The sequence below is a fragment of the Cebidichthys violaceus genome, unplaced genomic scaffold, assembly GCF_023349555.1.
Source record: "Cebidichthys violaceus isolate CVI_PGR_0920_01 unplaced genomic scaffold, fCebVio1.0.p SCAF_16, whole genome shotgun sequence".
Lineage (NCBI taxonomy): Eukaryota > Metazoa > Chordata > Actinopteri > Perciformes > Stichaeidae > Cebidichthys > Cebidichthys violaceus.
Window position 1 is genome coordinate 10035026 of NW_027176329.1, and position 23615 is coordinate 10058640.

The 23615-nt window shown below is 40.0% G+C and overlaps 2 protein-coding genes across 5 annotated transcripts in view; both read right to left on the reverse strand.

Moving 5' to 3' along the window:
* The window catches only part of kmt2ba (lysine (K)-specific methyltransferase 2Ba), a 28433-nt gene extending 12222 nt beyond the window's left edge, over positions 1–16211 (reverse strand). The window contains exons 1-13 of one of the 3 annotated variants that reach the window (XM_068711140.1): positions 15886–16211; positions 11831–13289; positions 11195–11355; positions 10105–10188; positions 8945–9101; positions 6625–6907; positions 5889–5950; positions 5476–5727; positions 4746–4840; positions 1271–2107; positions 907–1020; positions 625–771; positions 70–162 (exon numbers count right to left, since the gene is read on the reverse strand). In XM_068711140.1, the coding sequence (XP_068567241.1) occupies positions 70–162; positions 625–771; positions 907–1020; positions 1271–2107; positions 4746–4840; positions 5476–5727; positions 5889–5950; positions 6625–6907; positions 8945–9101; positions 10105–10188; positions 11195–11355; positions 11831–13289; positions 15886–16188 (4047 nt within the window). In that variant the 5' untranslated portion in view covers positions 16189–16211. Of the gene's footprint in view, positions 1–69; positions 163–624; positions 772–906; positions 1021–1270; positions 2108–4745; positions 4856–5475; positions 5728–5888; positions 5951–6624; positions 6908–8944; positions 9102–10104; positions 10189–11194; positions 11356–11830; positions 13290–15885 lie in introns of all 3 variants that reach the window. The other 2 variants (XM_068711141.1, XM_068711139.1) reach the window with 2 other exon arrangements.
* Positions 16212–18768: 2557 nt separating this feature from the next.
* LOC137872399 (oocyte zinc finger protein XlCOF22-like) lies at positions 18769–22020 on the reverse strand. Of its 2 annotated transcripts, none has more exons than XM_068710608.1 (5): positions 21957–22020; positions 21321–21455; positions 21049–21164; positions 20047–20190; positions 18769–19962 (listed from the first exon to the last, which is right to left on the reverse strand). In XM_068710608.1, exons 2-5 carry the CDS (start codon positions 21418–21420, stop codon positions 19288–19290), a joined length of 1035 nt encoding a protein of 344 aa, XP_068566709.1. In that variant the 5' UTR covers positions 21421–21455; positions 21957–22020; the 3' UTR covers positions 18769–19287. The 2 variants fall into 2 exon arrangements, with proteins under 2 accessions (XP_068566709.1, XP_068566710.1); XM_068710609.1 differs by lacking the exon at positions 21957–22020 and adding an exon at positions 21854–21920.
* Positions 22021–23615: the final 1595 nt, after the last annotated feature.

The following is a 23615-nucleotide window of genomic DNA, read 5'->3' on the forward strand; positions in this document are numbered from 1 at the left end:
TGGGATTTATCTATCGATATCCTTAGGACGTGGCATAACAAAAACATGTATGGCAATTAAAGCAATTACCCAGGGCATGTTGCAGTTCATAGGCTTAGGGTAAGTTGGTCCCAAGCAGGAAGGGTGGTATGAGGTTTGGCATCTCCGACACTGCAACACTGGCTAGAGAGGAAAAAGTACATCAGTTATGAGTTAATTAATGGTGTAAATATTTGACTAGCACCTCATCAGCATGCAATCGCTCTCTCAAATTTGCAAACATGCTACAAAAAATAAATAAAAATAATCTTTATTAAATGTTCATGTCCAAAAAACTATTTCCATTTTATACATTTCTCTAAAAGAAATTCTATATCATAAAATGGAACAAATGAATTACCAGTTTTGATCCTTTGCAATTACATTAAATCTTTTATATTATGTACATTACACACGCGTTTGTGAATGTAACCCAATTTAAAAAGATAGGTTCACAACTGTTCAAGTCAGCAAGTAATCCCAGTTTCAAAGTATACATGGGAACACGACTATTGCATTAAGATAGACTTGGGAACATATCCTTTAACACATTTCGGAGAATTCTTTAGTTTTACATGTTACTATAAGTGATGCTGGGTTGCATACCTTTGTGCTCTTGCTTCGGCGGCCACACACATGACAGAATTTGCAGCGTCTGCAGTACCAGTTCTCCTTGTTCTCCTTCTGGGGGCGTTCATCTGGTGAGAGGCAGAAACTGTGGAAAGGCTCACAGCAGATCTGGCAGAATATCATCTGATGGAAGTGTGAAACAAAAGTTATTATTGGCCCTGCAGAGCACCACAACACAAACCTAAGCAAACATGGGCTTGGAGATTTGTGAAAAATATTAGCAACAGAAACAGTACTCGAGCTCTGGTAAAGAATTACCTCATGGCGTCCTTTACTGGCGCAGAGCAGACAGACAGGTTGTGGTGTCGTAGGGACAGACGTGAGTACGCTGAGGCCGCCCATTAGCCATACGTTCTGGACAGCACAGTCCTCCTGGTAAACACAAGGAAAGAAAAAGAAAAGTAAGATTCGGATGATGCATGAGCTTATTAACTTGTCTCAAACGGCTAAAAAATAAGCAGCTTCACAATGATCCCATAACAACTACTAGTTACATTGCTGGTCCACAACATGTCACAATAATAAACATGCAGTTTGCTCAAGTCATTATTTCTAACACCAGGATGAATGCAGTTTATTTAAAAATATATAAATGCCACCCAACACAAGAGAAAAGCCTCACCTTGAAGTCTACACGAATCTTGTACTTGTTCTGCAACAGGCCCTTTTGGGGAAACCCATTAGTTAACCCAGTCACTGACGCACACTCTGCAGGATTCTGGGAACGAAGGACATAGTGTTTGTCAGTGGTGAGACAGTTTTTCAGCACTGTCTCTTTTATAGAACCGGCATCCTCCTCCTCCTCTTCAGGCTGATCGCATCGTCTGTCCTTCTGCTCCTCTTGCGTGCCCTCCTGTAACTCTGTGTGTGGATCGACTGTCTGAGGGTGCACTTGTACAGTTTTATCTTTGTTAGTGCTATGCGCCTCAGTCAAAACATCTGGGTCCTGCACCTCAGACTCCGGCTGTTCCTGAAAACACAACTTTGACGAAGCCTCTGTCAGAGATGAGTGCAGTATGGCCTGGGGATGTTGTTGAGATGGTGATGATATACATTTGTGCAAATGCAAGGCTGACTGCACCCAGGCTTGGGGCAAACGGTGCAAACGTAACAGCAGAGATTTCTGTGTAGAGTCTGTTATAGTATGCAGTGAAAGTGGAGAATCGGGAGGCGTAACAGGCTGGGACAGTTCTGGAGGACACTGGGGTGTGGAATGGGATGAATGTGAAATGGCAGGCTGCGTTAAAAGCTGAGACAGTATTGGATGCGACTGAAAAGCACACTGATCCAGACTTTGGGGACTCTGTTTTGGCAAAGACAGAGCAGACTGCACGATAAAATCAGGCAGGCGGTGTAAGTGTATTTGGAGCTGCTGCTGCAGCTTCGGCATTGGGCTTCTGGGTGGGCTGGTTTCTGGTAAAGTTTCTCTGGGCTCCGTCTCCTCCGTGTTCTCCTGTTCCTGTGGAGGAGGGGACTGCCTAAGCCAACCAGCACGACAGGTACCAAAGTGACACGAATACTAGTGACATGCAGAGACGGCGACCGGCAGCAGCCAAAGTGACAGAAAAGGAGAGCTATAGCTTTGACAATGTTAGCCAGGAATAAGAGGTAAGAAAAGGTAAAGAAGATGCCTTAAGCTGCAACAGAGACACACATTAAGTTAAGTGTTTAAAGATACTATAAACACTAACAAATAATTTGTCATGTTAAGTGTCATTCAAAAAGGCTGACATCTCTGATGTATAAGCTGAACAATGAAAATAGGCAGATAACGAGAGAAATCAACCACCTTGATGTGAAAGACATTTTCAAAAGTGATAGACTTGCACTTCCCTATCACTATACCTGGAACTGCAGGTTTGAGGTTGATAAAGTGTAGAAACGTTTGTTTGTTTTACAAGAAGGTTTGTGTATTTTCCCTGTGCAATATGTAGTTTGATGGTGCATTACATGTATGTATGCAAGACTGCTAGAAAAAGAATATGGTAGAATCCTAACATATAAGGCTCTTTATTGATCTCTGCATTTTTTTGTTTGTGTTAAGATAGCTTTTTATATTTGAGCAAGACATGAAAAAATCTTACGTAACCTTTAGTCAAAATGTTGCCACATGCACATACCGTGTGTTTGGATGGGCATAGCTCGACCAGCACATGCAGATATTCATATGTGCATTTTCTTAGATGTGATTACATCCATGCATTTACTCCAATTAGATATATGCATTTGTATCGTAAAAAAGCATTTCCTGAAGACTGGGTCTCTACCAATAACCGCTATTTTTGTTTTTGCACCCACCAGCATACTGTCCACAACCATGTGGGACTACAGATGAAAAATAGCCTCTTGGCTAACTCTGGCACATTTACAGGAATGTTTTTATTAATATGTACTGTCCCTTATCAATTAAACCAATAAATAAAAAAATAAAAATGTAAAAAAAATGTCAACCATGGACAAATCTGCAGCAAACAAAAGCCCATAAATGGGGTGAAACCAGGAAAAGCCCCTTGTCGCTTTGGTTACAATGCCACTTAAATAGACCACATGTTGATTTTGTGTACTTGCTTCCTTTTTATTCTCTTCTTCAAAATACGGTGGCTTCCTTGTTGCTGTGTGAAAGGAGGAGCAAGATGGAGTTACTGGCTTGTGGCAACACAAACCAATGAGTCAATCGTCAATGAGGAGCAGCAGACAGTCGCCATGATGTTTCAAAATGTAAGATGTATGCACAGGTTGGTTTTTTTGTGTGTGCATGGGTACATGTCATGATAACTTGACAAAACCAGAAATCATTACCAATTCACAAGCAACACACACAGATGGAGATAAATTCAACACTTCAACATGTCGGTGCATAAATATAAGGGAATTTCTTATGAAGAATGTCAGGGATTCAAGTAATGCATATATATATATATATATAAAAAAAAAAAAGGTAAAAAGACAGAGCTTTGACAGTGGATAAGCAAACGGGTTCTAATTGGCAAGTTTGCTTGATTGGATAGGCATGTGATTTGAAAAGTGCAAGCCAACTAGAACAAGCAGAAGCAAAGAGTCAAGGGGCACAGCCAAGATTTATGTTTCAACTTAGCTAACAGCCCGTTCAACATTGATATTAGTGGTGTTAGAAAGCGATGGCAGATTTTACTGATCAGTTATACTGTGTGAGACCTAATCAAAAATATACCTATTACCAAAAGGCTTATACTATCATTGTTAGTTAGGTTTTCAAATCATTAGGTTTGTCAAAGTGAAATTAAACAATTTTTTTTTGTGTTTATCGTTACCCATTTAAACTTTTATAAGAAATTCTCGTATTTTAAGTGATAACATCCGGTTACTGTAGTTCTCATTTTGAGGTCATCTATTTCTATATTCTGAATCTTTGGCCCCCTCATGATGCAAAGTCCCGGGCATAAACCCTGTTGTAAACCATGTGTGTGCATAACACTGTGCTGTAGATGTATGACCAAAGAGGAAAATGTAAATCTCATGTCCGCTAAATATGATATGTAAAAAAAACTGCAATCTGCAACCATTACATGGCACTAAATGCTAGACACTAGTCCTTTTAACATGACATGAGTAGTTTTTCCTTCCAGTTTAGATGTAAATTACATTTCAAATCCTAGGTCTGGATAGACCAGCACTGCATTTTATCATGAACACATCTACAATTCATAAAAACAGGAGGTCAAGCACATGCAAGGGGTTTAATATGAAGGAAAAATCTAAAAGTCAGAAATAGAAGTTTAGCAAAGGTGAATTTGAAAGATCATTCCAACAAAGATGATCAAATTAAAATGTGAAAAAAACAGAGTGAGACACAGACCTGGGCAAAGTGTTACTTGGGAATATTTGGGTTGTCAAAATCACGATTTAAGTTAATCACTTAATTTAAACTGACAAATTTAATTGTAGAAATATATAATTTTAACAATGATTTTTGTTATCATCTCATTTTTTTAAACGTCACCTTTCTGGAAATTTAACAGACTACCAAAAGACGCAAAAAACATTTTAGAAAAGTACAATTTGACCCAGGTTTGATCAGGTGAGACACTGGAAGAGTGGAGGATGCTGGATGTTTTTACCTTGTAAGCTCTGGGTCTGCTCCCTGCTCCTCTGGAAAACGGCCGGCGAGGCTTCACCGCCTCAGCTGGAGGGTTGTCTGGCAGCGATCCGCCATCTTGAGGAGCAAGATCTCCAATAGGAGAAAAATTTATCTGAGACAACATTCTGATTCTATTGTGTGAATGCAACGTCTCAAAATGTTTTTTTAGAGAAGTGCTATTGCGAGAGTTTGAGGGCCTTGAGCGGGAGAGTTTGAAGAGGCTTCACCGTTTAAGTTGATCAAGTTTACATTATGTCACATTTCCTTTCTGATCCTTACCTATGGTATCCATGTGTAGTTTTTTGGAAATTGTAAGTTGGTTACCCTTTAACACTACATCCTGCAGTGTACGTAATGCAATACTTATAAAACACAATTATAACAACAGTCTTGTAGCCTAGTCTTGTTTTCAGTATATTATCGAACGCCAGCTGTTGGCGTTATCAGGGGGCATAAGATCATCAAAGGTCTCAAGCCGGAAAAGAAAATATGCTGGAACCACAGCTGGAATCCAGAGAAAATGGTGCTACTGTTGACTGACCTTTATAAACCTGTTCCATGTCTGAAATATAAAAGTTATGATCATTTGTGATACGCTAGCTGCAACAAATCTCTGAACGTCATAGATCTTCAAGCCACTATCTGCAAAACCAATACAGTGACAAGAAAAGACACACAGGTTTGTGTCACAAAAACAGAGCTTTTGTTACCTTGTTTGCTAGCTGCAGCTATAGTTGGCTTTACTGGTGATTTATGTGCCTTATGTTCTTCTTCTCCTTCTTCTTCCTCCTCCTCCTCAGATTCAGACTTGAGCAGGCTGCTGTAGGAGCGTGGTGTGATGTTACGCAGGGACTGTTTCCTGACTCCAGGCGACATCGAGGACAATCCCCCGACTGCGCCTTCAAACCTCCAGTTCGCATCGTCGCTGCCAGACACAGAGCCCGCAAAACGCCTCGCCTGGACTGAGAAAGGGGAGCCCCATGATTAATTTTGTAAACAGACTTCATATTTGGATATTTTTTTTTAATTTGTTTTAGAGAATTAATTACAGCACATGAGTTTTAAAAAGACACAATCACTCTGGGATAAAAACGAGAGCATCCTCTAATAATTAGAGACATACGTTTCAATGGTTTGATGACACGATCAACCTTCGCCTTCTCAATCCGCTCACACTTCCTATGTCTGGGGGGGGGGGGGGGGGGGGGGGAGAGAAACAGTCAAATGTCACTATAATGTTTATCAAAAGTAAAAAAGACATCGATTGCCTTCATTAACCGGATTGTTTGTGTTTTACTAGAGAGAAATAAAAGGTATTTTCATGTTTTATGTACAAAAATGCTTAACCTAGGAGAACAGTATTTTAAGGAGCACTTATGAAACATTTTAGAACTCAACAAGCACTCTAAACTTTGTCAATCCAAAATGATTGATATTTTTTCCCAAATGCTTGCCTTCCTTTTTTATAACAGCAGACAACATTATTCGTCCTTTACTTGTTTGTGTGGCCATTGTTTAAATTTAAGGTAATCGCAATGTAAATATGAGTGACAGGTTACATGGTTCAGCATTGAGGCATTTCTTCACTTGACCAGACGTCTGCTCGCCCAAAGTTTATTTTAAATAACAAAGTAAGAACAACTTGAGATCTTCATATTTGAATAGTTGATGTATTCATGCTGCCAGCTCTTGTCTTCTGTGCCACTGCCTTTAAAACATTTGCTTAAGTTTCATCAAAAGCTCACTAGTGGTGTGTGAGAAATGCCCACAAAACACAGACATTTTGCACAGTAAATATGCCTATTTACCAGTATGCTCCATAATCTCAACAAACAGAATTTGTGATTAGTATAACTTACATGCAACACTGACGTTTGGTGTTGGGGCCCCCGAATTTGGGCTTATCGCGGCAGTTGATACACTTCGCACAGTCCTTCTCTATCAAACAGCCTTTGCAGCATCCACAGCGCCGGGCACGGACACCCCCGGGTGCATATTGACTCAGGGCTTTCCTCTTTCTGTACCTGAGGCCCCTCCCCCTCCCCCTCCTCCTCCTTCGGTGGATTTGTTCCTGAGAGACAACCCACTGAGTCCTGCCCTGATCAGTGACGCCATCATCGTCATCGTCATCATCTGCCACATCTGCAAGCGAGAGACAGAGAGGATGAGTAAAAGAGCCACAATATACATTTCAGTCATAATTAAAGTACATGTGATGTGGGGGAGACATCTGTGGATGCCAAACACTTACTATTCAGTCTGCAGGATACATTACAGGTCTAACTGCTGTGATTGAAGGTGCAAACAAACTCATTTACTGGTCTTTTGTCTGGTTTCTACAGCTACAAGTAACTACTGGCTGCCTGAAGTGTTAAGAAATAAGAAAAAGTCACTCTAGAACAAAGTTAAGTGAGTGGACGAACACATCAGGAGTCTCTGACAAATCCATTGTTGCCTGGTGTAAATCCCACTACTTGACGTTTTAGAGTTGAAGACTACTAGAAATAGATTTGAAACTCAATTTCTTTGACAACCTCTGGCATCCCCCAGTGGTAGTATTTTAATGCCAGCTGGCACAGAAATACATTGCTGTCATAATTTTAAATGAATAATGTAGGTGGAATAACATTGTGTCAGGATCCGTGTTTCCCAAAAGCACTAGATGTGTTCATTTGGAGACATAATTCAGGGCAGTGAGACTACTTGTCAAACGGCACTTCCTCACCTCATACTGAGTGATGCTCACTCGACCAGTGTTGGGTAAAGCTTTCCAACAGCGGTGGCTAATCTGTGTGTGACAAAAGATATTTTTGCTGGCAAATATCTTGGTTACAACTACATTGAGCTAACAAAGCAGTTTTTATGTTTTGCGCTCAGCAGGTTACGTTTGCCAAAAGCTATTCAAAATTGTGCTCTTTTACAAAATAATCTTTTTTGGTTTGTGTTTTTATTAATGCAAAAGCTTAACTATGCCAGTTTGAAATATTTAAGATGGCGAATGATTTGATTACAATACATTAGCAGAGCAGCTTTGCCAAAGAAAAACTGGCAGAAATGCTGATGAAGCATTCAGGAGCAATTGGATTGAAAAACAGATAACCTACCTGAGAGCATGGCTGTATACAGTATCAAGTTAATCTATTTTTTTTTTATTTTTTTTTTACAATCAATCTGAATGATGTGGTAATCCTGACTATTTCAGGGACCCACAAACTCCAACTGCACCATAGCAACAATTGATGCTGCACACTTTGCAATACGCTGTAAGCTTCTGAATTTGTCTTTGAAGAGTTCAGAAGCTTACATTTAAATTGAAGAGATTTCTTCAGATCTTTTTAATACCAGATAGAATGCAACTTAATAAAAGTATGATGGAAAACCAGGAGGGATGATACGGCCCTAAAATATTAAATTAAATAAATTACGTCCCTTTTTTTTTTTAATACATCTCACAGTAGTATATAACAATCAATTCTAATGATATAATTATTAAAATAAATGCGACTTGGATCTGAATATGCGTCTTAAAGCCAATATAATAATAAACTTAATGAATTAAGTTAAAAGTTTTTGTTCAAAACAACACTTGACCATAATGAGTTGATGAGCGGTGACAGTGTTTGCTACAGGTCAGATGGTGCTGAATGAAAAGGATTGAACCACTTTCTGCATGCACAACCCACTGTCGTATCATTCCTACCTTTAGATTAGAAGTGTGCAACAGCCCGCAATTGGATACAAAAACATTTTATAACAAACATTACTGCCTACAGCAGGCAACAAAAAACTTTAGTAATTACTAAATCATTTGTTTCATGAGGAAACTGAATTCAATGCTTTAAGACTTTTCAAGGAGTGCTTTTACTAAATTGAGAGCTTGAGGTCCCTCCTTTGTGTTCTGTGTCAGTTTCTGGACATTTCAACAAGATCAAGGGAATGAGTTCAATCCTGAATAAACCCCTTCAGCATAACAGTTAACAACTTCAATATATTTTCTTCATGTCATCATAAACCATGATTGCACTGATGTAAACCTACCTTGTTTAATAAACCTCCATTAAAATGTAAATACAGAGTGCAATGCAAAATGCACTGCTGTGCTCATCTTCCTCTTGTACAGCTACAGAGAAGTTCATTTCTGCATTTTGCTTAAAAACAACACATGTGGATGCACTGTACCTTCTGCTGCGGGAGAAAAAGTGATGCCCTCTCTCTCGTGTAGTGGCAGGGCGCTGAGTCTGGGGATATCATCTGGCACCATGGCACGGGGCTGCCCCAAAGCCACTGCTGCTGCCCGACACACATGTTTGATCCTCGGACCCCCAAGCAGCTGCTCCTGCACACACAAAAAAAACAACAACTGTGAAATGCAGAAATATTTGGTTTGAACAAATGATGGCAACATCACTTGTGAGCTATATAAGCGCCCTCTAAAGATCTAGTCTAACATTACACAAATAGTATGATACTAGGGCTGGGCGATATGGCCAAAATCCACCATCACAATATAGGTTATTTAATATCTTAAATCAATAAATAAATTCTATATGAAATAACCACATAGTAAAGCCTATTTTTGAAAACTCATGTGTGAACTCATTACTTGACAAATGAAAAGTATTGAGTATTTTATTTCATTTTGCAAAATGAACATAACAGTTTCAACTGAAATTATAAATAAAAAAATATAAACACATTTGTTAATCACATTGAACAGAGTGGTAACATAAAGTGTGATGTAAAAACAAACCACAATAAAAAAAAGTATGTGCTTGTTATTATCAGTTAATATGACGTAATTATGTATCACGATATGTCAATATATGATTTCATCACGATATGATGCCATTGAAAGGTGATAAATAATCATTTGTAATTATCACCCAGCCCTATATGATACATTGTCTATTTTTAAGTGCAAAAAGTTAAAAACGAATCAATATATTTCTGAGGTGCTGTTACTGCTTTGCATCTGTATTTGCTGATTGAATATATTTATTTTGAAGGTGCGCCACAAAGAAAGCTGCACTCTTTAATCTTTTTCTTTGTATGCGGATATACAGCAGCAGCTGATGCAGGTTTTCCACTGCTTTATGTGCAAAAGCAGGAGTTTTTCCTAATGACTCAACAGCCTTACATTGTGTGTTTAACGGTTGTTTTTTCATGACCATCTGCACACAAACACAAACAAAACAGGCAGAGTGTTGGAGGGGATCCTCCTCTGCACGTAATAAATGATCAAGATCCAAACCACGGGTGACTACAACTTCAGTGGACTGATGCTGCTTCAAACACAGAAAAGAAAACATAAAAATTACTTTTTTTGTTGAAAGTATTACCTGAGGACTGATATCTTTGGGAGATACACCAACTCTCCTCCTCCTCCTTCCGCTCACTGGCACTCGTGATTCTCTGGAGCCCAACTATTGGACCAGACAAGAAAGAAAAACAAGATTTGATGTAAAGGATGCTACAACATCATTTTGGTATTGCACCTTCTGTAATAAAAAGCCATGTTACTTACAATCTGACTTGTAAAGTTCAGACTAAAATAAGATGGCTAAACAAATGTTATGTGTATAATTCTCCTTTCATTTGCTCTGTGGATGTGGTGAGTCATTACCAGCAGGGATTCACTGATGCTGATAGGGGCCGGTAAGGACTCAAATAGCTGGATCGGGTATTTGTGAAAATGGGGCCAATCTATATAATTAAATTTGTTGTTTTCGAAACTTAATAAATTATATATTGAAATTTGAAACCCTGTTTAAGTTCAGATCAGTTTGTCTGCATTTTTAAAAGCTTTACACTAGAATTGTAGTTCCTGTTCATTTAAGATTTTTAACCAAGTTGTTGGTGTATGATTTATTATTCTAAAAATAACAATTCAGTTAATTTCTGTCTTTGTATTTATTTGTTATATTTTGTTTTCAAAGTTGAGAAAGCAATGTTTAAGTCAAGCCTGATGTTGCCATTCACATAAAATATAGTCACTTCCCCACAGTGAGGCATAGAGCTTATTAATTGAACATTGGTATCAGCCGATACCCAAAACCCACATATCGGTATCGCCAATGAAAAAGTTAGATTGGTGCATCCCCAATTACCAGCATATATCTGGTATATTGGTTGGTAAACCGGGTGGTGCCCTCGATTAGGATTATTTTCCCAGAGTCCGGGAGACATCCGTAAATGACTTGTTTTGTTTGATCAACACTCCAAAACAAAACATATTCAGCTCACAATTATATAAAACAGAGAGCGGCAACAAATTCTCATTTTGAGAGCCTGGAAACGGCAAATGTCATTTCCGTCATAGAGTGTATAGTGACTATTTATGTGTAGTCATATGTACCTGTCTGAGGAACAATTATTTAATCTTTCTTTTAAAAAAAATCTTTTAAACTTCTGCACAGATTGGATTCTTACCTGTGACAACTTGAGCTGCTTCTGCTGGTCAATCTTGATGAGCTGGACTTTGGCTTTCTTCAGCAGGTGGAGCATCGTCTTATTAGCTCCAGTGAGACCAATTCGATGGCTGGGCCCGCTGACTTCTAATGCCTCATGACAGTCTGCAGCCACACCTCCTGCTTCATTTGTATTACACAGTGTGAATAATGTGTGAATACTGTGATGTACAAACAAACGCTAAACCATCTATTGAAAACACACCTATACACTAAACAGTGAAATAACCACTTCAGTTTGTTTGATTATCTCTTTGCAATTTCCAAGACATTCAACATTTTAATGGAGTTCTTTAGCCTAGAGATTTGTTGCATTCTCTAGTAAGTCTTTCTTGTCTTTTTTCTAATTTGACCTGTCTAATAAAGCAACATCGTAAAAATTGCAAAAATAAAACAATCAACCACAGGCTTATGTCTCTGCTGACTATTTTTTCTCAATTGAACATGAATTCAACTGTGTAGCCCCATTGATATTAAAAACATCTCACTAATCTAAGAGAAATTTGGTTAATTTTCAATTCCAGGAAGAACATTTTAAAGCATCTGTAAAAACAAGATCTTCATAAATAATAACACAAAAAGAAGAAACAATTCTTACTATTGTTGCCTGTCTCTCCCAATGGCAAATGTGAGAGTGCTTTCACATCAGCGTTCACTGACACAGCTAGTTTCCTCACAACACCAGGAGAGTCCATCTCCTCCATCGTGATCTTTGACCGCCGTCTCTTCCTGACATGAGAGGTCAAAGCGTCGCCATGATGTGTATGATCCCCCTCTGTGTTGGAGTGGCCTTTCTTCTTCTCTGCCAGTTTCAAGGTTAGTTTTTTGAGGTTGTTGTAGATCTCTAGGTGGCTCGTTCCTGGCTTGGGCTTTGATGAGAACTTTGTCACTGCAGATGGGCTCTCAGCCATGGATATTAATTCACTGTCCGACTGCAGCAAGTTGGTATCATAGCTTGACTCGTGACGTGATGGACTTGGTTTTCCGTCCTCTCTCTGTTGACTTTTCAACCATGTTGACAGAGGCCCCTTTGGAAAGGAAATAATTCCCTCGTCCAAGAACCTCTTTGGAGTTTTAATAACGCGTGAGGACCGTGCGCTCATTACAGGAGTGGATGAGTTTTTCTGGACTTGTTTAGGAAACAAGCTCAACTCACCCTCAGATGAAGTGATATTCTGCCTTTGCTGCTGCTGCTGCTCGTTCTCGTCCAGCGTTGGAATGGGCTCTGGCACATAAGTGTAAAAAACACGCCTTATGCGATTACGAACCATTTTTGGACGTCTTAATTCTGGGGCATTTTTTAGTTGCTTTCGCTTGTGACCAAACACAGACCTGCGTCTTCTGTGTTTTCTTCTTTCAGAGGAATCTGTGGCTTTGCACTCAAGGGGCATTGCTGCCTCCTCTCCACTCTGGGCACCGGCCTCAGCTCCAGCCTCTGGAGAGGCACCCTTAGCTATTCTCTTCCTCTGCCGTTTGTGAAAGGACGTAAACGATAGAGCGACTGCTTGAGATGTGCGTCTGGTGTGCCTAATTCGAAACCCCCTCATGCCTCCCACAGATCTCTGTGGCTGGGGTTGGTCTGTGTCTGAGTCCTCCGACACCTCGCCTCGTTCTCTGACCTTAGTAGCTTGCTTGGTACCACCAGCTGAGGTAGTGGCTGTTTGGTTTTGCCTACCGCCTAAGTGTGCTGATTTTCCTGTTTTCCTGAGAAAGTCAGCTGATCTTGTACTGCTCTGTCCCCCTGAGGCCTGCTCGCCTGAATGTTTGGCTTTTGCAGTGAGAACTACCTGCTTGCCGTGCAGTTTAATTACCACCTTGGGTACTTCTTTGTCTTTTGGTGGGCTCTCTTGGACACCCTGGTCTTCTTTAAAGAACCGTGGTACAATTTTCCCAATAAGAGATGGTTTTGGGGTCTTGGGTATAATATTTCCAATGAGAGGGTTTGCTGCCAGAGAACGGCCTGAAGCTTGGGGAGGCTTTGCTTGGATGAGTAACGAAGCCTGAGGAGCTTTCTGAGGACCAACTGTTGAGGTCCCAAATCCAGCAAAAACTTCCTCCTGGAGAAAAACACAAAGTACAACCTTTGATTGGCAAAAACACATTTGAGAATTTTGAAGACAGGACAGGTGTGCTGCACAAGAGAGACCCACTGTTGCTCAACTGAATGTAATGTATTGTCTACCCAATCACATAATAAAAAATGTAAAAATAAATCTAGAGTTTACGTGTTTTTTGCAAATAAATATTTAAGGACAAAAAAAATAATATATCACCTAATATGCATCTTTATTTATTTATTGGGGCCAAAAGTACTGAAAATATTTATAACCTTGTTTGTTAGCTTTGCAATATTTACAGAACCATAGTGTTGTGTTTACTTTTTAAAAAGGTATCCATCTCTTTTAGGTGGGGTGGTCGTCCAATACGAGCCGACTTTGAGAGCCCCTGAATCCTGAATGATTGGTCATTCTGGTTAATTATACCACGTTCTAACACTGTCTTATATAGGTTAACATGTATGAAAAAAAGTTAAAATCGAAAGGGCTGGGGTCAGACAATAATTGATTTCTGATGGAATGATGCTTTCGTACTTTCTCATCCACTTCTGAGTCATACCTTGTTTATCAGGCATTAGCCCTTCTGGCAATACAGTTCAGCACGGCTCTAAACCCTTACTCCAGAGTTGTATCACAACAGTGCTGAGGCACCAAATTAAGCAGATTGTGGTTTCAATTTGTGAGTCAACTGCAAGAAATAACGTGCCAAATTCTCTAACTGTGCACCACCTCAGCACGTGTCTCACTGCGAGTGAGATATGCAACGATATTTTCTCTTAAATAAATCAAGAGTGTAGCACTCAAGCCATAGTGGAATAAAAAAACAAGTGCATATTAGCCCAATTCTCCCCTAAACGCAGAGTACTAGAAATACATTTAAAGACAATTAATAAAAAGGTTTAAATAGATCCTATGGAGCACAGTCCGCCTCCAGCATCCCCTCAGATGCAAAGATTGCACGCTACAGCAAATCAAAAGCATACTGCAACTTGACTTCCAATTACTCACATCCATCTTCATGCGCAAAACAACTACATAGATGAAACCCCCCTATTTGATATCTTTCCCAAATAACTGCAGAGCTCTTGAGTGTGGCACTATGTGACGTGTGGTACTCCAGTTGATCGGCACCCACAAGCTTTGAGCCATGTGACTCTGTTACAGTCCACTCTAAAGGGATTGCGTCAGTGAAGTCCAACTGATGTCAGAGACTAAAGCCCCTGCTCTGGAGATTAAATAATAGGATTGGATTAGATTTGGTAATATATCATCATCACCATCACGTCTGGATGGAGCTACAATAAGACCACCTTGGAAGGGAATCTAACACTCTGTCTTCTATGAAGAAATGCTGAAAATAAGAACATAGTGTGGTAGATTCAAGTCCGCTATCATCAGTTTGCATAAAATACAGTAGTTAGGTCTCATTATGAATTACTCCAGCTCTTACCAGTTGGGAAGCAAGACTGTGCTCAGAGCATCTAACCTTTGATCTAGCAAACCTCTCACAATAAATGGGAAAGAATAAATAAAGTGGGCCAACACAATACCATTTTAAGTTTTTGTCTGCATTTTAGAGCAGATACAGAGAAAAAAGATCAGTTGTAGTAAAACAAAATACACATACTGTGTCTGTGTCAGACACATACTGTGTCTGTCTCTTAGCTAGATGATTGCAGACATGATTGTCTTTCATCCACGGAAAACTTGATTTCAGCAGGTGGAATGGCACTTTGCAATAACTCATCATTTGTGACAAAGCCTATGCAAGCATCACAAATGTGCTCGTTAGAGCATCATGGCCATCAGGGGAGAACCCTGCTCTCTCTTTAAAATAAACTGACCGTATAAAAGTAAAAGTAAAAAGTTGGGAAAGCTTTGATTCCTCGTTTACTTCACCTGTACAACATTCTCAATAATACTGCAACATCTTTCAGTGTATGATTCAAATTTGACTTTTCCATTATAACGTGAAGGTAACGTTTCTGTTTGCCTCTCCCTCGCATCACACGTTCAAAACACCGAGCAATCAGCTGACCGCTCCAACATGGAGAAAGTGATCCCCACGATAGCAGCAGCAACGTTTTCACCACGACAAGATTATCAACGAGTGTATGTCAGCGCAGTGTGGGAAGTTCAACTCAACAAAACGTGTCAGGGGATGAATAAACAAAGACATCTACTGGTTTCCACAACAAAACGCATTCACGATTGTTATCATACCGCCAAACTTTCCGGCTAATGTTCTTTTCATGCAAAAATAACTCTGCTGGACCGACGCTGATCTCTGTTTGCAACTTCAAAACAGAAAATTAACAATTAATAACTTAATTGTAAATGCGAAGAAAAATTCACCGATTAACCAATCTGAAACATAACTTTAACCAGGCAGGCGGCTAGCTACAATGCTTATTTGGGGGTTAGTGTTCACTAGCTAAGTTACCGCTAACTAGCTCTACGTTAGCTTCAATACTTTCAGAAAGTAACAGACAAATTAATTTAAATGTCGTTCTTTTGAAAGAAAAAAACGGACATATGTGTCCCATTAGACGTATTGTTACCCATCTAGCTGACATAGTACAGTTAGCTCGTTCACCTCCTCACTGTTACTGGAGTCGAAGCCCGCATCTCTCTGCCTCCTGTGCTTCTCCGCCACACCGAGCAGACGCAGCAGGGACGGGTCCTCGCTCAACGCCAGGCCGATGTTTACGGGCCTCGGCCCTTCCGCAGGTAGTTCCCCGTCGTCCGAGCCCAATCTTCCGCGTTTGGTACGTTTCTCCGACCGCAACCTGCTGCGAGCCGTGCACGGCCGACCCGGGAAGCGAGCCCGAGCCGGCGCTTGGATGCTCAAGCCCGCAGCAGTAGCGGGAGATGATAATCCGCCTCCCGATGCCGCCATTATTTACTACAACAACACGGACGGGGAGCTGGCAGAGTGTGACAGCAACTATATGTGAGGCAAGATGGACTGCGCCGATGCAAAGGCGCGAGATAGAAAGGATTCACAAGTGCATCATGGGAAAACGAACTTCTCCCCCTCATGACGCGATATTTGACATAACCCGCCCTACTCTGCATCTGATTGGCTTACACCGATATTCTTACCATCACCATAACCAATCTCACCCATAATGCCTAAATCTAACCAATCCAACCAACGAGTACTAGCCAATCAGAGGCATAGTAAGGCAGGCATTTCCTTCGCCATAGCAGGATCAGGATTTGTTAAGGCCTCTGGACGACGCCTGTTCGGCAAACTGGGAGACTTCGCCTGTAAAGACCAGTTTTAGTTTTTTTAATCAGATTGTTAAATTGTTAATTGTTAAACGTTGACTTTTGTGTATGAATTGCTGAATTATTATAGTACCAGTGGTGTAATATGTATTGAGGTCACTCGTAAAAGTAGCAATATCTACTACATTACTAGTCCTGCATGTAAAAGCAAAGAAGCAGCTAATGTTAAATAATATGAACAGATGTATGTTTTGTATGTGAATCTTAAATAGCAAAGTAACTAGTAACGACAATAAATGTAGTGGAGTAAAACATACAATATAAAGCTGCACATAATGGAAATGCTCAAATAAAGCAGTACCTCAAAATTGTACTTAAGTACAGTAGCTTTGTAAATATACTGTTACTTTACACCACTGGGTAGTACAGGCTATCACATACAGTGCTGTGGAAAAGTATTTGCCCCCTTCCTGGTTTCTTATTGTTTGCATATTTGTCACACTTAAATGTTTCAGATCATTAAACAAATTTTGATATTAGACAAAGATAACCCGAGTAAATACAAAATGCATTTTTTAAATGATGATTTTATTTATTAAGGGAGAAAAACTATCCAAACCTACTTGGCCCTTTGTGAAAAAGTAATTGCCCCCTAAACCTAATAACTGGTTTTGTCACCCTTGACGGCAACAATTGCAATCAAGCGTTTGCGATAACTGGCAATGAGTCTTTCACATCGCTGTGGAGGAATTTTGGCCCACTCTTCTTTGCATAATTGTTTTAATTCAGCCACATTGGATTGGTTTTTGAGCATAAACAGCTTGTTTAAGCTCACGCCACAGAATCTCAATCAGATTTAAGTCTGGACTTTGACTAGGCCACTCCAAAACCTTCATTTTGCTTTTTTTGAGCCATTCAGAGGTGGACTTGCTGGTGTGTTTCGTATCATTGTCCTGCTGCATAACCCAAGTGCGCTTGAGTTTGAGGTCATGAACTGATGGCCGGACGGACATTCTCCTTCAGGATTTTCTGGTAGAGAGCAGAATTCGTGGTTCCATAAATTATGGCAAGTTGTCCAGGTCCTGCAGCTGCAAAGCAGCCCCAGACCATCACACTACCACCACCACAATGTTTGACTATTGGTATGATGTTGTTTTTATGAAGTGCTGTGTCAGTTTTACGCCAGATGTAACGTGACGCACACCTTACAAAAAGTTCAACTTTTGTCTCGTCAGTCCACAGAATATTTGCCCAAAAGTCTCAGGGATCATCAAGATGTTTTTTGGCAAATGTGAGATGAGCCTTTGTGTTTTTTTTGCTCAGCAGTGGCTTTCGCCTTGGAAGTCTCCCATGGAGGCTATTTTTGCCCAGTCTCTTTCTTATTGTTGAATCATGAACACTGACCTTAACTGAGGCGAGTGAGGCCTGCAGTTCTTTAGATGTTCTTCTGGGGTCTTTCCAGACTGATACATGGCAATTACTTTGTCTCTCATCTGTTCTTGAATTTCTTTAGATGGAGGCATGATGTGTTACTTTTTGAGATCTTACAGCCTACTTCACTTTGTCAGACAGGTTCTATTTAAGTGACTTCTTGATTCAACAGGTCTAGCAGTAATCAGGCCTGGGTGTGGCCAGTAAAATTGAACTCAGCTTTCCAAAAAATCACAGTTGATTCATGATTTATCAAGGGGGGGCAATTACTTTTTCACATAGGGCCAAGTAGGTTTGGATAGCTTTTCTCCCTTAATAAATGAAATCATTTAAAAAAACTGCATTTTGTATTTACTCGAGTCATCTTTGTCCAATATTAAAAAAAATGTGATGATCTGAAACATTTAAGTGTGACAAATATGCAAAACAATAAGACCCCAGGAAGGGGGCAAATACTTTTTCACAGCACTGTACATCATTATTTTCTTTTTAATACATGCAATACAACGAAAATCAATATATATATATATATATTTTGATATATATATATATATATATATATTTTGATATATATATATATATATATATATATATCACTCACACACTATACCAAAGTCATAGCCAACAAATTAATTTCAATTTAGGGTAACTTTTGTTCATTAAAAAATAAATATTGAGTCTAGTATTGTTATTATTTAGAGCATAATCTTCCACAAAGGAATTACATGAGATGCAGGGAGAAGTGACTGTCAACCTTCACCATTACTATATTTCATTAAACCATTCACACAAATTGACAGCCAAAGACACCCCAGAAACATAAGTGTTGTTTAATGCAACTTGTTGAAGTCCATCATTACAGCATCCTATACACAGGTCATTTTTCAGATTTTTGGGTTCTATGATGTTTAGGACTTACATTCTCTGTGTAATTGACACCCTTATGTGTACATCCTGAAAATACAAAACATTCCCATATTTGAGGGAGAATTAGCTAGCTAGTCTACAGGAATAAAAAACATTCCAGGTACAATAGAGGTAATATGGACAGCAAGGGCCTTCTGACATGAGCTTATAGTGGACATGAATCATAATTATGTATAGATCTGTACAGAGTTTTATTGACAAGCGTCAGATGTCTTTCTAAAAGCAATTGAAAAATGGCATTCCAGAAACAACCTCCATAAGTCATGTGTTGCATAACCTTGCTTCCAAAACTCTCACCCTAAAATATTCACATAAAAATCTTCTACCTACACTAGACAGATTATGGTACAAAACACGCAGATAATCATTTATGTGAATGATAAAGTTACAGTCTTTTCCCCATATATTATCTTTTTTCTGTTGCCACCTCTCCTTCAGCATGGGTGTTCTGGTGGATCTTCAGGGTGCTCTCTTGTGCAAAGCTCTTTTCACAGATGGGGCAGGTGTATCCAGAGTGGTGATCGCTGGCCATGTGTGCTTTGAGCTGCTCAGGCCAAGCGTAGCTCTCATCACACTCTGTACATGTATGAGCATTGCGAGGGGGAGGCCCATGTGCCTCCTTTTTGTGTGCCCGCAGTGCTGCAACAGAAGGGAATATGAGGTCACATTTTGCTTCGGAACAAGGGATCTTGAGCTCGGGTTGCAGCTCATTGGAGGTGCAACCCTCTGTTGTAGAGTTATTGTATCCTGCTTCATCTTCTTGTTTGATCTTCTTGCTCTCAACCATCCCTCCTTGAGCTGCGTTCTTGGGTTTACGACCACGTTTTTTGCCTTGCGGCTTAACGCCACAGTTTATATCATTGGCAAATTTCTCCTGGTGCTGCAGAAGCTCTTCTTCCGTCTTGAAACTGTGACTACATTTGCAGCATTGGAAGGTGTTGATGTCATCATCCACTATGGGGTGCTGGGGGTGCACTGAAATACGATGGTTGCGAAGACGCGAAGGGCTGGGGAACAAGGCGCCACAGTCCCTGCAGGGACACCGTCGTTCTATGCACTCATGTCGTCTGTGTTTGTTCAGCTGCAAGACATTAAACATTCATCATACACAATTATTTAATCAGTTCCCAAGCACAATAAAACATGTAGCTTGCTGCGCACTCACCTCAGTGAAGGTAAAGAAGTTTTTCTGGCAGTAAGCACAAAGGAAGGGCTTCTCCTCTGTGCTGTGGGTGGCCTGGTGCTGGCTTAGCTCCTCAGAGTAGGAGAAGCTCTTGTCACACTTATAGCAAGTGAAGACTGTATCAGTCTGCAAGAATGAGGGGCAGAAAATTGGTTAAAAATATGAAATCCTAACTAAAGGCATTATTCACAGATTGTTGAAAGAATGATGAAAGACATTTACAATAATCAACTGAATACAATCTTTCTTGAAGTTCAATTACATGTTCACTTTCATCTGGAATGATATATTGTATAAAAAGACTACATTTTGCAGAAAATCTGCGTCTATATCTGAGCCTGACTGATACATCAGCCCAGCCAATAGTGGTCGATATCAGCAATACAGAAGAAATTGCAACACAGAAGATTTGTGTTAGGGAGTACTGACAAATGTTTCACTTGTAAAATGTCCCATACTGTATATACCACGGTAATACTTCTATAATAACCATTCCGAAATTATACAAAATGTTTTATGTTAATGACAAATATCGGCTCGTATATTGATATCAGCCACAAAAATACCAAACCGGTCAACTATTATATATACAGAATCCCACTTCGTACCGCAGTTGCAATTCATAGAAATCACTTGAGCTTAAAGAATTTGATTAGTTGATCAACAGAAAATTAACAATTTGCTGTTTGTATGTTTTCTATGAGACTATACTAAAAAATGTATTTGGATTTTCAGACTGTTGGTTGGACAAAACAAGCTATTGAATACGTCAAACTGCTTTATGGAAAATAGTAAAGAGCATTCTCACTGTTCTCTCATACTTTATAGATCAAACAATTTATGGACAAAACAAGTTGCAGATTAATCGATAATGATAACAATGACGGCAATAACATTAAACCGTATTACACATGAATTGCTTGAATTTGCATCACTACTTGAATCCTGACCTTGCATTTTTATTTTCAGTCTGCTTTTTCCTACCTGCTGCAGGTGCTGTTTATACTGGTCCCGATGACTTTTCCTCATGTGTCTCTCCTTTGCTTTGGAGTTACAGAAAGTGATGAAGCACTGAAAACATTGCAGACTCTCATGCTGATCTGCATCACAAGGAGATGACACGTTGTTTTATGATCAGTTACAGCGGGAATAGAAATATACAACTGCATGCTATACTGCAATAGCTGTCAAATGAGAAAATAATTAGATTATCATCACATCGTGCATGAACTATGCAATAATAGACGTTAGCTTACAGGACTGTAGAGGGGCGACCACGGGCTCAGACTTGATCTCCGCCGAGGTGGATCTCCTCTCATTCCCAACAATGACTTGCTCGATCTTCATCATTTCCATGCTGATGCTTTCAGACTCTAATCAGCCACATGGAGCTGCAACGTTGAAACACAATGTACAATTCATGCATCTTCAATGTTTTGTTTGCGGGCAAAAATAAAGCGACAACAAGATGACTGCAGTGGCAGACGTGAGTCTAGCATTAAATTAACCCGCGTAAGAGGCATCGGGATGTTTCGGACAAATATTCAGATATTGGAGGTTGGGAATGTAAAATATCTCTAATAAATAAATCCCCGATGAGAGGCTGATTGTCTTTTAACGTTGGGCACACTAGTCATGAAATAAAGACAAAACACAACACATGTCGTTAGGCCTGAGCTAGTTAGTTGACAGCAAAACGGGCACAGATGATCTAGCACAGCGACAACTGAAAGCGAGAGGATTGTGCCTATGTGTTTGAACATTTTAAATCCTGTTGCCTCGTGCTTACTTCCGTGTTATGCCTTTGTACTTCAAATCTGCACACATGATAAATCGTGATACATTTAGACTTAAGTCTTTGTAAACAATTCAAAAAGGGATCCATTTCTTACCGTACGAAACGTCCGCCGAAATGAAGCCGCAGTGAGTATTCTGCCCACATCACGTGATATGAGAAGGGCTGCCGACCATTGAGATATCGCGAGATTATGGAACTGCGGTTTTGTCACAGCAGTGGTTTATGAACGACATTACTGTCTCTCAGGGTACACCGTTTTAAAAGGTAACACCATGCTTTATATCATTTGATAACTATATGAATTGAGGCGCATGATTTTTTTTTTGTTACAAAACCAAAACAAGTGTGAACTGGACACACACACACACACACACACACACACACACACACACCTTGAGTTTCCCCATTATTTCTACAACTCTGATAGAGTGATTGGAACAGATACTTCTTTGTCACAAAAAACATTCATGAAGTTTGGTTCTTTCATGACTTTATTATGGGTTAACAGAAAAAGTGATCAAATCTGCTGGGTCAAAAATATACATACAGCAGTGCTAATATTTGGTTACATGTCCCTTGGCCATTTTCACTTCAATTAGGCGCTTTTGGTAGCCATCCACAAGCTTCTGGCAAGCTTCTCATTGAATCTTTGACCACTCCTCTTGACAGAATTGGTGCAGTTCAGTTAAATTTGATGGCTTTCTGACATGGACTTGTTTCTTCAGCATTGTCGACATGTTCTCAATGGGATTTAAGTCAGGACTTTGGGAAGGCCATTCTAAAACCCTAATTCTAGCCTGATTTAGCCATTCCATTATCACTTTTGATGCGTGTTTGGGGTCATTGTCCTGTTGGAACACCCAACTGCGCCCAAGACCCAACCTTCGGGCTGATGATTTTAGGTTATCTTGAAGAATTTGAAGGTAATCCTCCTTCTTCATTATCCCATTTACTCTCTGTAAAGCACCAGTTCCATTGGCAGCAAAACAGCCCCACAGCATAATACTACCACCACCGTGCTTGACGGTAGGCATGGTGTTCTTGGGGTTAAAGGCCTCACCTTTTCTCCTCCAAACATATTGCTGGGCATTGTGGCCAAACAGCTCGATTTTTGTTTCGTCTGACCACAGAACTAAGATTTTTTTGTAAGATTTTGTTTTAGAAGAACAATTCCTGGGGAAATTGCTATTGAGGTCTTCTTAGTATCAGTGGCATCATTTATGTTGCTTACCATTGGGGGAAATCCGGAGCCATCCACTGCCCAAAGTTCAGTGACGCAGAGGCAGCACTCGGCCTGAGTAGTTGAGCAGGCCTGATGGTTCCACATACCCCACATACCACGTCAGCTACTTCGTCACTGCCAGTAATAGTGAGTTCATTAGTTGAACTAAAAGACACCTGAAGGCTGGAAGTGTTAATTATCACTGTATTGTCAGAGACCACCACTTTCACACCGTTCTGGGAGAAAGTGGTTTGAGTCAACGCTCTTCCATTTATCTGTAAACACAGATTGAACACTTTATAGTAACATTCATTTTTTTAAAGTAAGATTAATGTCACATCTTTATCCAGACACTTACCCAGACGTCATGTTTCCTGTTGACTGTGATCACCCCTTCATTGAAGAACACATATACAGCTGTAATTGTGTTGACACCAGGAGTGCACATCTCCAACTTCCCCACCACCCTGAACCAGACTGACGTTGGAGAGACGTCACAGCTCTGGATAATCTCATAGGCTCCTGGCACTG

Excerpts from the sequence above, each read along its gene's own strand:
- LOC137872399 (XM_068710608.1), bottom strand. The coding sequence starts at position 21,420 with ATGGAAATGATGAAGATCGAGCAAGTCATTGTTGGGAATGAGAGGAGA. Across the intron at positions 20,191-21,048 it reads ATAAACAGCACCTGCAGCAG|ACTGATACAGTCTTCACTTG; the intron begins GTAGGAAAAAGC and ends TCATTCTTGCAG. Across the intron at positions 19,963-20,046 it reads ACTTCTTTACCTTCACTGAG|CTGAACAAACACAGACGACA; the intron begins GTGAGTGCGCAG and ends AATGTCTTGCAG.